Below are 15450 nucleotides of genomic sequence, written 5' to 3' on the forward strand. Positions count from 1 at the left end.
TAAAACAGGTGCCATTAATACAGGTAACGAGTGGAGCCTCGTTAGACCTCGTTAGAAGAAGTTAGACCTCTTTGACAGCCAGAAATCTTGCTTGTTTGTAGGTGACCAAATACTTATTTTCCACTCAAATTTGGAAAAAAAAATCTTTAAAAATCAAACAATGTGATTTTCTCTTTTTTTTCCACATTCTGTCTCTCATGGTTGAGGTTTACCCATGTTGACAATTACAGGCCTCTCTAATCTTTTCAGGTAGAAGAACTTGCACAATTAGTGGTTGACTAAATACTTATTTGCCCCACTGCATGTCCTTTAAAAAAAAAAAAAAAAGGATTTTTTAAATTTTTTATTTCTATTAGAAAGATGTATTAGTAAATTTTACACATTCTTGTCTATTTGCCACAGTTACATATTGCCACAGTTAACATCGAGGCTTTGGGCCTCTTTTGACCTCGTTGTGAGTTTGCAAGGTTGTGACTTCTGATTAAACAAACTAGATGCCAATCAAAATGTTTGTTCTTCTTTTTCCCCAAATTAGAATCGATAAGAGAATCAATAAAGAATCGAATCGTTAAGCAATATCGGTAATGGAATCGGAATCGTAAAAATCCTATCAATTCCCATCCTTAGTGAGTACAGGAATTATTATTATTATTTTATTATTACGGTTTTTATAAATATATTTTTGCTATGTGTAATTGCCATTTGTAATAATACCAACAGTATTTACTATGGATTTACTGTAGTGTAGGTTTTTGGGCTGTGGAACGAATTAATGGAATTATAATGTATTTTTACAGGAAAATCCTGTGGGACATGCGACCATTTTGACGTACAAACAAGGTCCTGGAACGAATTAACTTCGTATGTAGAGGTACCACTGTATTTAAACAGAATTATAATACTGTGAAATATCAATAGATCCGTTATGTGGCAAGATAACAAATAAAAAATAAATCACATTCATGACCAATTATCGAAAATTACGAACATTTCTGAATGTAGCCCGGAAACAGCCGAATGGGGAATGACGTCACAGCCAGGAAGCAAAAGGTCGAGGCAGGTGCCATCGTTGTTTATCGACGAGAGAGTTACGTTCGTGTTTTATCAAAAAATCACTAAGATGGTTCAAATCTGTCGTGCTATGAGGTGTACAAATCGCCATTTGCCGCAATGTAGTACCCATGAGTTCCCGAACGCAAGAAAAAGAGCTGGACTACGCCGACAATGGGTAAAGTTTGTCCGTGCAAAGAGGGCTAATTCTGCAAGCACAGCTCCGGCACGGTTTTGTGTGGTGCGCATTTTACACCTAAAAGCTATTCGAACTATGGACAAATGAAATCAGGTTTTTCCAAGAAATTGCTGCTGAAAGCAGATGCGGTGCCCACCATACATGCGCAGCAACCTAAATGTCCCGAGATATCAAGAAAGAGGACGATGACTGGCACTGATGAGACCACCCCAGGCAAAGCAAAGGAGGGGAGCAGCCAAGCTCGAAATGGCCAGAGTGAGCACTCTTTTATAATTAAAAACATATCACGCACTGGATTTAGCACTGGACACTTGTATAAATTATCGCTCGTAAAATATATACGACAAATCCTTTAATCCCATTCATATTTGTGTAGATTGGCAGAGCGAAAACCTATGATAGCACAATAAATGATAATTATTCTATATATTACTTTATTTTGCGGTCACGGTGTATCAGCTTCTTAAAAAGAAATGCAAAACAAACCATTCGGTGTTTCCCACACGATCTGTTGCCGGTGTTTCATCAGTGTGATTGCTCACTATGGCCTCAATGATCGTTTCATTAGGCTGCATTGGCTTTCGTTTGGGCTCAAATTGATAATGCAAAACACCAAAGAAAGGTTCATAACTCTCCTCGTCACCATTAAAAGTACGTTCGTTACGTCAGATTCGTCGCTGCAACTAGAAACAAAATTGTCTGCCATCATTGCCGCCATCCAGTACTTTGTCATGACCAAGCACTGAGCCGGGTGTTTCCTAGTTGTGGCGTCAGGCACACAATATGCTAGATTTCGGGGATCTCGGGCGCCGGTCGTTTTAGCTTGACAATCAATCCAAATTTCTATCATTTTCTTGGTGTTGCGATGTGTGTAATTACACGAAGTGGCATGATATGAATCCAAAAGGCATGCGTTTATGGATAAATGATGGAATATTAGCATTTCCCCAGGTGTTGTAATACTCTTTAAATAAGTACATACGAAAGTAGGTCGTCATATCAGAATTTAGCCGTGCTGTACATATTACATATTGTACCTAAAGTAATGTAATATTACAACTTTTTTCTCATAATAATACTTTATTCTAGTATAATTTTGACTTTTTTCTCATAATATTATGACTTTAATCTCCCAATATCACAACAATTTTTTTTACTCACAAACCTATTTTTCTTAATTTTCTTTTTGACCAATCTTTCTGTCTTTCTATGTTTCTAATACTTGTCCTACAAAATAAACTTAACTAAGTTGCCACTACAGATTTAAATGAAGAAAGCAGTATCTTAATATTGTTTGAAGAGATACCGAAATTGCTGCCTCAATCATTTGAAGGCTTTTGGCATCAGAGCAGCAAATGTGTTCCCATTGACTTGGCACCAGAATACACAGTCAGTCCATATGTCCCTGGAGACAAGTTTTCACACTTTTGGCATCGTCTCCTAGAGACCAATGGCTGGCTCGTAGACACAACTGTACTCCACTAAAGAATGAAGAGTGTGCATGTGTGAATGATAGACCATCTGCTGTGCGCACAAGTGAGTGGCAGTAATGTTAATGGACCATTTGGTGGATGGTCAAATAAAAAACACACTTTGGTTTGAAGTGCAGCACAACCAAATAATGCATTGGTTGCCATTGACGGCGATAAACACCCAATCCATTTGGATTTGGAGGGAGATGAAAGGGAAAATTTGGTGATGACCAATGCTTTTTGAGTAGGAAGAGTTCAAAGGTGCCGATCAAATTGACCAAAGAAAGGGGGGAGAAATGAACACGACACAAAGGTTAATACAGTGGTAACTCGACATATGAATGCATCGACATACGACCCTTTCGACATCCGACGTAAAATTTGACTTGCCATTTGTCTCGACACATGCTCGAAATACGATGATTTATGACAGTGTCGCTATTTCATTGTTTTCTCGCAGCACTGCGGAGAAAAATCAGCACGGCTCCCATGAAGGTTAGTGCAAGTGGTGAAAAAGGGAAATGATAGAAAAATATGCTCGCGCTGTGCGTGTCAGTGAACTGGCTTATTTATTTGAATTATTTCGTTCTTTTTTTCTATTTTTGTTACTTTATCTCAACAATTATTATACATTTAAACATTTATTTTGAAGTTTATTTCAACATTTACTTTTTAAAATTTAATTACTTATTCCTTTATTTAAATATTTTTTCTTATTTTGGTATTTATTTCATGTTGGCACACTTGTTCCCCCCAATGAATTAATAATATAGAAATAAATATCAAAATGAATAGAACAAATATTGAAAGTCACATTTTAATGACACATTTCATTATTTATTTAATTGTGTAGTTATGTGATTATCATTAAATTTAACAATGTTTATATTTTAAAAATTTTTTATACACATAAAATAATTTGACAAATATATTAAATTGATCATAATCATTACTATAATTATATTTAAAAAAAAAAAAAAAAAAAAAAAAAAAAAAAAAAAAAGATTTTAAGGGCACTAAACATTTTTTTTTTTTTAAATCTGTCCTGTTCAGCTGTTTGACACGGAGAAGTCTAAGTGCCCAGTTGGTCTGAACAGTTTTATTGTTTCACATTGTGAGTATTACATACTCCCATTGTGATCATTCAACATACCTTGTTTATGATGACAAAGCAGCGAACAGGAAGGGGTTATGGGGGAACAGAAGAAAAGCAACACAAGAGAAGAAAGAAAAGAAACACAAACAACAACAACAACAAGAAATACATTGAATGTCGACACTAACTACTAATATGTTGGTGCTATCGTCAGCTAGATGTATTTCCGGTTGACACCATGTGGCGGGCCTGATGACCAGGGAAAGAGGGGGACCGGGGTGGGGGAGTCCATAAGCTAAGTGATTGAAGGGGGTAGAGCAGGGGTGCCCAAGTCTGGTCCTCGAGAGCCCCTATCCAGCTTGTTTTCCATGTCTCCCTCCTTGAACACACCTGAATCAAATGATCAGCTCATCAGCAAGCTCTGCAGGAGCCTGATAATGATCCTGATTATTTGAGTCAGGTGTGTTGGAGGAGGGAGAAATGGAAAACAACCTGGATAGGGGCTCTCGAGGACTGGACTTGAGTACCCCTGGGGTAGAGTGTACACAAATCAGCTCTGTGATCTAGAACCCAGTAATCGTGTTAATCCCTTGTGAGTGTAAGCTCGTTGGTGACCGACCCTACACCATCGCCAATCCCGGCACTGGGACTAAAGGGCACTAAACATAGATTTTTTTTTTTAAGTCTATATCCATCATAAAGCAAAAATAGTCTTTTCCCTTCGATATTGTATGACATCTTATGTGAAATACTTTGGTCATGAATGTTTTTTTAATGAATTTATTAGGTGAAGGAAAAGAGAAACGCAAAGATCGGGGGAAAAAGAAAAGACAGAACAAGCACAAGGAATCAGCGTATGCAGCAACTTTATTAGCTATAAGAGATAATCATATTTTTTTAACACCACTTCAAATTTGAGAAGACGACACCAGCGCGATCAAGTAAACATTAACAGGAGGAATATTTTACATAGCTAGGGCCTTGCCTTCAAACAATCATATCCACTTGATGGTCATGCCAAAAACCACCTGGACATTGTATTTCTTTCATTGTCACCCACTGCTCCAAGTGTCATAAAGCACCATTACGGACTCCCATATCCAAGCGCATGCACTTATATACACATCCTTACAGACTAATTCACTAGTTTGTCCTGCATCAAGTATCAACATCCTCCAAAGTCCTTTTATGTATTTCCGCCAGTCGGTGAAACCTACTTTATTTATTCGCGTCTATGTGTTCGTGTTCCGGATAAATCAAGAACGAATAAAGGGATTGTTATCAAAACCTAAAGGGATTTGATAAGAGAAGAGGTGGTGTCATGAGGTCAAGTGTTAAAGGTCAAAGAAGTCAGAAATAGGTTTGTGTTCAAGATAACTCGAGAACGTTTAAAGGGATTATTTTCAAACTTAAAATAAAAGTGGCGATTAAATTTTGGGGTAATGAGGTCAAAGGTTACAGTGCCAAAAAGGCATTTGATTGTTTGTTTGTGTTCAAGATCATTCAAGAAAAAAAAGGAATCATTATCCAACATACAGGATATGTTTGTAATATGAAATGAAAAAGGGTACGGAGATTACATTTTGGGGTCATGAGGTCAAAGGTCACAGAATTCAGAAAATAAATTTTGCGATAACTCAGAATAAAATAGTTATCATAAAGTTGCAGGAAATGTCTGTAATATGAAACAGAAGAGGTGATTAAATTTGAGGTTAATGGGGTTAAAGGTCATAGAGGTCAGAAAAGGAATTTAGCGACAACTTGTTTCATACTTAAGGGGCGTGCACACTCTACCAAATATGGCTACTTCGGCGGAGGTCTGCTCTCTCAGACTGCTCCTCTAGTTTTTCAATGAACTTACAAGTCAACCAGTATCATTGTGGTCCACTTTGGAGGTTCCACATGTTCATTCCTTGGCCAGTCTTCCTTTACCACCAACAAAGGTTGGAAGTTGTAAAACAGCACGTACATTGACTATTTGGAAGATGAGGCAGCAAAAACACACGAGTAGCCATCAGTTGACTACGAGCGTTAAACGTCGATGCGTAGTATCAACTTTCGTTCCACTTGTCTGCACCATTATTTTCTGTTATGCCATAAAGCCACTCCAGCAGTCAGTCGTACTCACACATACAGCAAATAGATTCATAAATATAAATATATATATATGTATATACAGAGACAGCTCTACTGGACATTGAGCGTGCGAGCGGACACGCCGTGGTGCCAGTCCCTCAGCTCGTTGTACTTTGGGCCAATCATCAACCGCGTGGTGGTCTTGTTCACTCTGATGACCGGGACGCAAGAGAACAAGGGTTCAGAATCACAAGGTTCAATGGTCAAACACCACAAGAACCACTCAGATGCAGCGGCGACGGCTCGTGTTATTAGAGAAAGGCACACGGGTTAGCGGGGACATATTTGAGGAAGTTGACTTAGCCCAATTTTTGAATTGTATCATGTTTCTTTTTTTTTTTTTTTTTTTTAAACATCTTGCTACTTTTCTTCAGGAACCCTCTCAAGCCCAAACCACCAAACAAATTAAAATTCTTTTAATTGGGAACAAACAAACGAAAGAATTTCAAAATACAATATTTCATTAATTTGTATCATATTTTTATGATACATCGGGGGGTTTTTTCCAGGAGGAAAAATATCCCATTGCTCAGAATTCATGTGTTAAATAGGATACATTTGACCAGATAAGGTTAAAACAAATAACATGAGGTATTTTTTTGTAGTTTTTTTTTTACTAGTATTTTATATTTTAATTCATTTCAATTGGGTTAATTGAGATAGGGATTTAAATAACAGAAACCTTGTTGTCATTGTAAGAAAAGGCAGGCTCGACATTGGCCCACGTACTGTACATACAGTATTATGTTTAATCGACACAGACAATTATTGTCTAATAGCGATGTCAAATGTATCAAAAAGTATCAATGTATTGATACTGAAATACGATATTTGATGGCAAAAATGTCCTGAGTTGTAACGCATTACATTTCCTCTGTTGCATTTACTTCAGTCATTTTTTGAGAAAAATGTACTTCTAAGAGTAGTTTTACCACGCAATACTGTTTACTTTTACTTCAGTAGATTTGTGAAGAAAAAACACAACTCTTACACCGCTACTTACTCGTTACATTTTTCCTCTTTATTCTACATATTCGATTTGCCTCTATTTTGCCAGCACAGTGGTTCTACATGTTTCACCAATCAGACGTTGCGACACAAATCCCGACCTCATGATACCAATCGGACGTAACAATTAGAGGAGTTCCCAAAAATCGATTATTACATGCATCGCAATTCGACACCTGACGAATCGATTATGATTCATAAAGGTTGAAAAACGATGATTTTCACTCATAACTTTATGACAGCCGCTTGTAGCGGAACGAAATTCATGACATGTCTGCTGCCTGGACACCGTTAATGGACACACGCACAACGTTATGATGGATGCTCCCAGAGATTTACTCATTTTTAAAAGACTGGCTTTTGTGCGCAAGTTATTTTTTAGAGCGAAAGGGGAAGAGAGATAGTTCGTTGCTCCTTGTCTTTCAGATGTCCAGAAGTAGTTTTAAGGCATTTCAGTTGAAAATGTCCTGAGTGTGTTGCTAAGACCTGTGTATGTCTATAAGAGGTGAGTACACGAACCCTCTTGTACTGTTAAGCCTTTATTGTTGTTGTTTTTGAGACTGGCTTTTGTGCGCAAGTTATTTTTTAGAGCGAAAGGGGAAGAGAGATAGTTCGTTGCTCCTTGTCTTTCAGATGTCCAGAAGTAGTTTTAAGGCATTTCAGTTGAAAATGTCCTGAGTGTGTTGCTAAGACCTGTGTATGTCTATAAGAGGTGAGTACACGAACCCTCTTGTACTGTTAAGCCTTTATTGTTGTTGTTTTTGAGATGTTAATAGTTAGCGCCGAGCACTAAGCTAATTAGCTAACATGTATTACATATGCAGAATGTGTAAAACCATGATTAAGTACAGCGGTAACACTACAAACATGCGAAATAGTACAGAAATCTGTTGTTGCAAGTGCTGCCTGGGAGCCGACAGGTGTGTGTGCGCGTGGGCGGGCAGGGAGAGAAGAAAGTGCGCGCGCTGTAATGAGTGTGGTTGTGGCGGTGTTGTTTTTTTATGTGCTCGGCAATAAACGCCACAAGTTAAAAGTGATCAAGAGCAGTTGTGATTTTCATCTGTCACTCCAAGGGGTACACAAGGGAGGTGACACTGTGAAAACAAAGTATATTGGTTAAAAGAAGTCTTATTTCTAGAGACACTTTGTTTGTGTCCAGAAAATGTGGAATTCATTCCACCAGTGTAAATTTTATTGTATTGTTGAGAGAAAAAACTACTCCCTTTAAAATGGTTAATGTTTTTGCACTTCTTGTCAAAATTTTTTTTTTTTTTTTAAGCAGCTTAAAGGCAGCTTTTTGTTGTATGGGCATGTTTACATCGTTCCTGTTGAATCATAAGGATATTTTAAATAAATAATGGACATAAATTTGTTTGGCTACTTTATTAATCAGTAATGTACGATGCATCGATAATCGTGATAATCGCGATAACTACGATCATCATCAATACCATGATCATCGTTCGAAAATCGAATCGTAACACCCTCAAATGTAATCGAATCGAATCGTGGGGTGCCTAAGATGGCACACCCCTAGTAACAATAGAGTCACATGAACACACACAAGCTTGCAGTTGGAAGTCCTATGATCATGCCAGCTAGTTCAATCATGATGCGGTTTTAAAGCACCTTCAAAAATAAAATATTTCACTTAGAGAACTGTCATCAACATTACTTTCAAAGTTCCTATTTGGCACTGGTAGACCACAGAAAACCGGAGATACGATCGTTTTTTATTTCATGGTGGGAAATGTATTCTCCACTTGAGGGCACTGATGCTCTTTGGAAGGGTGATGTTTTATTTCTGTAGGTTTTTCGAGTTAGAGTTTGATTTTTTTTAATGTATTTTTTTGGCCCAATATGGTAATGTAATAGGCTATAGAACAGTATTGTAAAAACAGTTCATATATTGTGCTGAGAAAAAAAACATACCATTGTTAAAAAAAATGTCAGTCATTGTAAGAAGTTACTCATTACTTGAGTGGTCTTTTCACTGAAAATTTTCTTTCACTTGTACGTGGATGACTGCTTTTAGTTTTACTTGAGTAATACTATTTTGAAGTAATGCTTATTTGAGTCAAATTTTTGGCTACTCCACCCACCTTTGAAAGTGCCAATACTCCATTTTTTTAGTTTTTGATCAATAAAAATTTGTTGTCATGGAGTCAATTTGATTTTGCACTACTCTTGATAGTAAAGGAGGATATTGTTGCATTTTAACTCATTCTATGCCATTGACAGGGCTAGACGTCAAATCCATTTGGAATTAGAGGGTTGGCAGCGAATGAACGAACGTTTATTTAATGCCACCCTCCCAGTTCAAAAGGACTGGATGTCTAGTAGCTGTACACTCATTTAATGTTAGTATCGTGATACTAACATTTAATAATGTTTTTTTTTTTTAATCATTTTTAAAAATGACAAATATGTCTCCTTTAATAGTCACTATGTTAAACACACAAAAGGCAATCCCAGATTAAAACATCATGCAACAAGGCCTTTACTGCCCAAAAAAAGCAACAATCTCATTGGTTATCAGAGATCCCTAACAAACCACACCAAACTTTGATCCCATGTGGAAAAGTAGAATACATAATTTAGTGTAGAGAAAATGATTGTTACATGCAATCTTTCATTTACTATGAGCAATCTTTAAAAAATCCTATAAGGTTTGGATATGTGAATATATTTGAAGTACACCCACAACAAGCCAACACTTTAGTTGTCACTGCTCAGTATTATTGAACGCCAAGTACTTACTTTGTTTTCTTGGCTGTGTCCGCTTCTTCTTCTTGAGCTACATGTGGGGAAAAAAAATACATTTGATTTTTATTAATATTGGTAATAGGCTGAATAATATTTTTAAAAATAAATCAATAAATATAATAAATCTTAATTGAAATTTTCAAATTAAAATAAAATATTTCATTCATTTAAAAATATATATATTAATTTATTATATATTATAATATTAAAACATTAAAAAAATAATTTTGATTTTCATTTAAATTCAATTATGCAAACTAATTTTGAAAATTAGTTAATAATTATAAAATAATAATACATGTACAAAATTAAATGAAAAATCAAGAATTCTCGAGTTAGTCGTAGTAGAGGTAGGGCTGCCACAATTAATTTACGAGTAGTCAACTAGAGGTGGGTAGGTGGGTAGAGTAGCTAAAAATCTTACTGAAGTAAGAGTGGCATTACTTCAAAATAATATTATTCACGTAAAAAAAAAATTAGTCACCTGAAGAACTTATTCAAGTGAAAAAGTGAAGTGAAAAGACTACTAAGGCTTGCTTAACTATTTACAGTGTCTATTTTTTTCTCAGCACAATGTCATCTACATGAAATGCTATTATTATACTACACTATAAACTATTACATGATCATATCAGCCCAAAAATGCATGAAAATCATCAAATTCCGACAAAGAAAATCTACAGAAATAAAATATCACTTTTACAAAAGGCATGAGTGTCCTCTAGTGGAGAAAATATTTCATAGCATCACATTAAAACTATCGTATCTCCAGTTTTCCATGGTCTATCAGTTCGGCGTGGTAAACCTACTCTTAGAAGTATATACGGCTATCCACCTGATAACTATCGCTTAATCGTATTTTTTTTGTTATTGTCGGATTTTCTCCGATATGTTAGATGATAAATAATCGATCCAAACAAAGAAAAATTGAAAATAAAACGTTTAAAAGGTTCAATATATGAAAAAGAAAATCTCAACCACTCCTTGATGTCTGCGATTTCTGCATCGCGACCCTTGTTATATTACCATGTTTCAACCAAAAAATCCAGCTGTGGCCATTCACAGCTGTGTCTTGACACTCAGTGATACATGCTACTTGGAGTTTTTGGATCGAAACAAGGTAAGTACGTGATAATATCTCGTTAAAGTCACGGCGTCTGTAATTCTGCTCTAGCGTGCTCTCACCTCCAGATAGGGTTTTTCTGCATAAAGAATTTATTATTTTTTTAAATGCCCTCCTGTTCAAAATTTTTCTTCCCCCAGAAAATTGAGATTTTAAGATTTCCAATGATGTATCACACATGCATATTGGACAATTTTGAAATTTGGCCAAATTGGAGGTCTCGTAGCGGAACTTCAAGTCACCTGAGTGTTTTCTGCCATATACCGTTTGAGGCTCTGCTCAGGTATTTTAATTTTTCATGTTCCTTATCCGATTAGTTGATTATTCGAACTAATTAGTCCATCGATTAATCGACTACTAAAATATTCGATAGCTGCTGCTCTAATTAGAAGTCCATCGATTTTCCAGCTAAAATGACGACAGTAATAGTACATAACATTATTTATAGGAGACTATTAGTTAACCAAGCGCAAAAATGATTTTGGATTACTGGGCTATCATTATGTTTGTGGCAGCCTTAAGTACTAGTACTTTTACCGAATGAACTCAGTAATGACATTGAGGATTTCTATCTTCTTAACTAAAATAAAACTTGATTTGACAGACAAGTAAATTGAGTATTTATGTGTGTAGAGCGACGTACCGTTCTCAGTGCCCGTAATCTGAGCCAGAATCCTGAAGGATCTGGATTGGGTGGTCCCGGTGCGTGGGCGCCAATCCTCCGTGTCCTCCATGATGCGCTTGCGGCTGGCATCGGCGTGCGTGGGCACGTGGTAGAAGTGGATGTCAGTATCTACGATGTGTCTACGAGGAGGCCTGCGAGGAGAGTGGAGGTTGAGGTCAAGCATCTCTATTGAGCGAATTTTGCTGGGATTTTAAATGAGTTTATCAGTAGTAAACGTCCAATCCATTTCAATTTGGAGGGTTCAAATGGATTGGACGTCTATCGCCGTCAGTGGTGCACACACAATAATACAGGATGGAAGACTGTGAATGAAATGCTTTCAGTTATTAATGGGATTTATGGTGATGGACGATGATGGGCTACAATGATAAAAGGTTGCTTTTACTACCTGGGTGGTTGGGGTTTTCTTTAAAGAAAAAAAAAGACAGACGACAAACTAAATTATCTGCTGACAAAAACAGACATATAGATATATATTTATGTGTGTGTGCACGGAAAGCTAACTTACTTTAAAATACTGTGAGGTCCACTTGAGGGGCAGAAAAAGAAGAACAAACAGTAATGTTTTTAAAGCGACGTAAAAGTGAAGAATTGCCAGTAGAGGGAGCCAAAATCTCAAAAATGTACTTTTGCAAGCATACGTTTAGGATTTTAGATTAGGCAAACCTGTTTAGTCGTCCGAAAACAACAAAAACTCACGTTATTTATTTATTTTTAAATAAATTAATAAATACATGCTTTGAAATTTAGAACTGTTTTAACTATTTTTCTTGATGTCATAATTAGTACTAGGAACACTTATGTCCTCAATTACACTGGTCAACAAAAAATGTGTTGCATTGATGCTGATAGCTGGCACGTAAAAGTAACAATATGTAGAAAGAATAATAGCTGTTATGCCATATTTTCTAGACAACTGCAGCAACAGGAGGGACATTCTGACATGTGCTGTACTGCATTTCTGCTAAATAGCCAAAATATGTTAAATTACCCAAATATGCTAAGCTCATTTTGACAAATATTCACAAAAATGTACAGACTTATGTAAAGGACTAAAAAAGCTCAGTTGGTATTGGGTGAAAATATGTGAAAAATCTGTATGAAATACTACTAATGTAAGATAATCAAAAATGCCCATTGAATGAAAGCTGGTGGCAGATATCTTGTTTTTCATGACTTTCCACAAGGCAAAAATCAAATGAACACATAAGTGAATTTGCAGTGTTACTGCCATTGCTGCTGCTTGGTGTGATCAATAAAATCCATCCACAAGGTTCATAAATCATCAAGAAGTGCACTCACGCAAACTCGTTGGATTGATTTAGGTGGCCTTCTTAACACATTCTCATTATGTGGGACAGATATGCTGACTATAGTATGTGTGTGTCCCCCACACACACATGCTTTTGTCAGCATATCTGGGGCGGTGACAGCATGTAAAATGTCTTATTGTACTGCGTGCCGAACGTGTTTGATTTAAAGCGATATCACAAAAAATGCAGTTATATTAAATATGGTATTTCCGAAAATGATGGCCAAGGGCTATTTACAGGTGTTCCGTGAATGCTAAACAGAGTCATGGAAAAATAAACATACTGGTATACATATAACATATCAGCCACATTTCACAGCAGTCAAAAGAAAAAAAGGCAAAAGAAGCGCTTTGTTGCTACTTTTTGTGTGGGAAGACGCCAAAATGTAACCTGGTACGCCACATTGATTGATCCATACGTTCTGGTCACGCCTCTTTCCCTTGATTGGCTCGCAATCAGAAAGTGACCAATTCATATGAAGCCAATATATGACATATTGGTTCGTGGAAGAGCACAAACATCGTTTCCTGTCAAGACAAGTTTCTCGTGGTGCTCGTTCCTATCCTTTTAACGAGGAAATGAAGTGAATTTCGACAAAAAACAGTAATTGAACCGCTCTGCACTACGATGATTTTTCCTGGTCATATCTGCAGCTCCCGCCTCTTGATCAGCTGGAACATCCGATGACCGCTGAAGTGGTTGGACAGTTGATGTTTGCAAGACGGTACTGCATGATGAATCAATGAAACAGGAAGTAGGCTACCGTTTTGTTAGCAAAAGTGCATTATACTTCCAATGTGTTGATGTAGTATGCATGCCCAGTGTATAGGTGGCAGTACCACTAAAACTTGATTACAGCGTTTAACCCATCTGCTCTTGTTCCGAGGTATGAGAGAGTTTTGCCAAATTGAGCGCATTCCCGCCAAATTTGGCTATTTTCAAAGACAGATACTGATTAAATTTGGGCTACACTTGACAGAATCTTATCATGGATAGAAGGTAATGATTAGGGCTGATCATTTTTGCACTTGGCGGGTTTTACAGTGTGACTAGGCTTTTTCATCTAGCGAGCCAGATGCCACCAATACTCAGTTTCACGCTTTCAACTGTTCAGACCATTACGAGAGTAGGCTATTAACAAAATTTCCACTCTGGAAGAAGTTTTAACATTTTGGCATTTGCAGCTCCTCATAACGTCATCTCCGTCCAAACAATTCTAACGTCTGGGAATGTTTTAAAAAAATTTTTTTTTTTTGCATTTTTTTCCCCTATTATTGTTGTTGTGTACACACAGCCCCTTCGGTTTGTGTAGCTTGTCCAATGACAGCATTCGAACTACTGACACAAGAGTCAGCCCCTAGATGGCCACCATTTTGAGGAAATACTGTACAGTGTTTTTAATAGAATACACAGTCAAAAGGAGGCAAACATATAATGGGCATGCAGCAGCAGAAACTAACTTTGTGACCAGAGGGGCTGTTGTCGTCTGAAAGGAGGGAGAAAAACAGGTTGAAAAGGAAAAACTGTGAAATGGTCAATTTAAAACAGTTCGAAAAAAGGAAGCACGCCAACAGCATGCAAAAATGGGCATCTCCCTAGCAAAATTTGGGAGATCACGACGGCGAATTACAGCCACCAAAAGAAAAAAAAGGCATGAAAGAATAAATGATTAATAAATAAATAAAATGAGATTAAAGGCCGTTTCATACAAGCGGCAGACCGGTGGGTAAGGGTGCACGGCAACGTATTTATTTTGTATGTGGTAGGGGGCTGCTCGGCGAAAATGAGTGGTGCGAGCCGTTTTGGACTGCGTGGCATGTCTTGAGTGAAACTTGTTCTATTTTTACAGCGTTGCCGGGCTGACGTCAACGACGCATCCAATAGCAGAGGCGCAGGCGTACTGTGCTGTCATGCTGTTTCGGCGGACAGATACACACAAGTCACGGCTGAGGAAACGTTGATAAATGTGCTTTTTCGCGAGTTCTGGGACACTCGAAAAATGGCTCTCATATTTTAAGCTAAATGACATCTAGATGTGCGTTTGTGTGGAAATGTAGGTCACGAATAACCAAAAAGGATTCCCCCTTCTCCCCAAAACTAATAAAACTCTTTACACAGCTATTATAATCTCCGGTACTCCTTGAAATAGGAAAAGTCAGGAATAACAAGAAACGATTTCCCCTTCTCCCCAAAACTACTAAACTCTTTACACAGCTATTATAATCTCCGCTACTGTACTCCTTGAAATAGGAAAAGTTGCAGTTTTCTTGTGCAACAATGGAAAGTAAACAGGGATTATAGTAAATATACTTGCTGGAGTCTACCCGCTTTTCACTTCCTGACAGTGTCAACATCAGTCTACGCGGGCTGCTGCAAGTGTGAAACATTCTTAAATTTATAATATTACGAGAATGAAGTCGTTCTAGAATAGTCGTAATATCACGAGATAAAAAGACTCAAAGAAAATTGTACAGTGGTACACTTATTTATGAAATGGTTATGGAAGTTATCTCGTAACCAGAAAATTCCGTAGGTAGAGACGCATTTTCCATGTAAATGCCCTAATCCGTTCCAAGCACTTCTGAAACACCACATTTAATTT

The 15450-nt window shown here is 37.1% G+C and overlaps 1 protein-coding gene across 3 annotated transcripts in view; it reads right to left on the reverse strand.

Annotated features, from left to right (window-relative positions):
• Positions 1-15450, reverse strand: part of pdlim5a (PDZ and LIM domain 5a) — a 66573-nt gene that overhangs the window by 13321 nt on the left and 37802 nt on the right. The window contains exons 5-9 of one of the 3 annotated variants that reach the window (XM_057832824.1): positions 14309-14334; positions 12044-12064; positions 11924-11941; positions 11494-11666; positions 9722-9758 (exon numbers count right to left, since the gene is read on the reverse strand). In XM_057832824.1, the coding sequence (XP_057688807.1) occupies positions 9722-9758; positions 11494-11666; positions 11924-11941; positions 12044-12064; positions 14309-14334 (275 nt within the window). The remainder of the gene's footprint in view (positions 1-9721; positions 9759-11493; positions 11667-11923; positions 11942-12043; positions 12065-14308; positions 14335-15450) is intronic. The other 2 variants (XM_057832825.1, XM_057832823.1) reach the window with 2 other exon arrangements.

The sequence above is a fragment of the Corythoichthys intestinalis genome, chromosome 3 (genome assembly GCF_030265065.1).
Source record: "Corythoichthys intestinalis isolate RoL2023-P3 chromosome 3, ASM3026506v1, whole genome shotgun sequence".
Lineage (NCBI taxonomy): Eukaryota > Metazoa > Chordata > Actinopteri > Syngnathiformes > Syngnathidae > Corythoichthys > Corythoichthys intestinalis.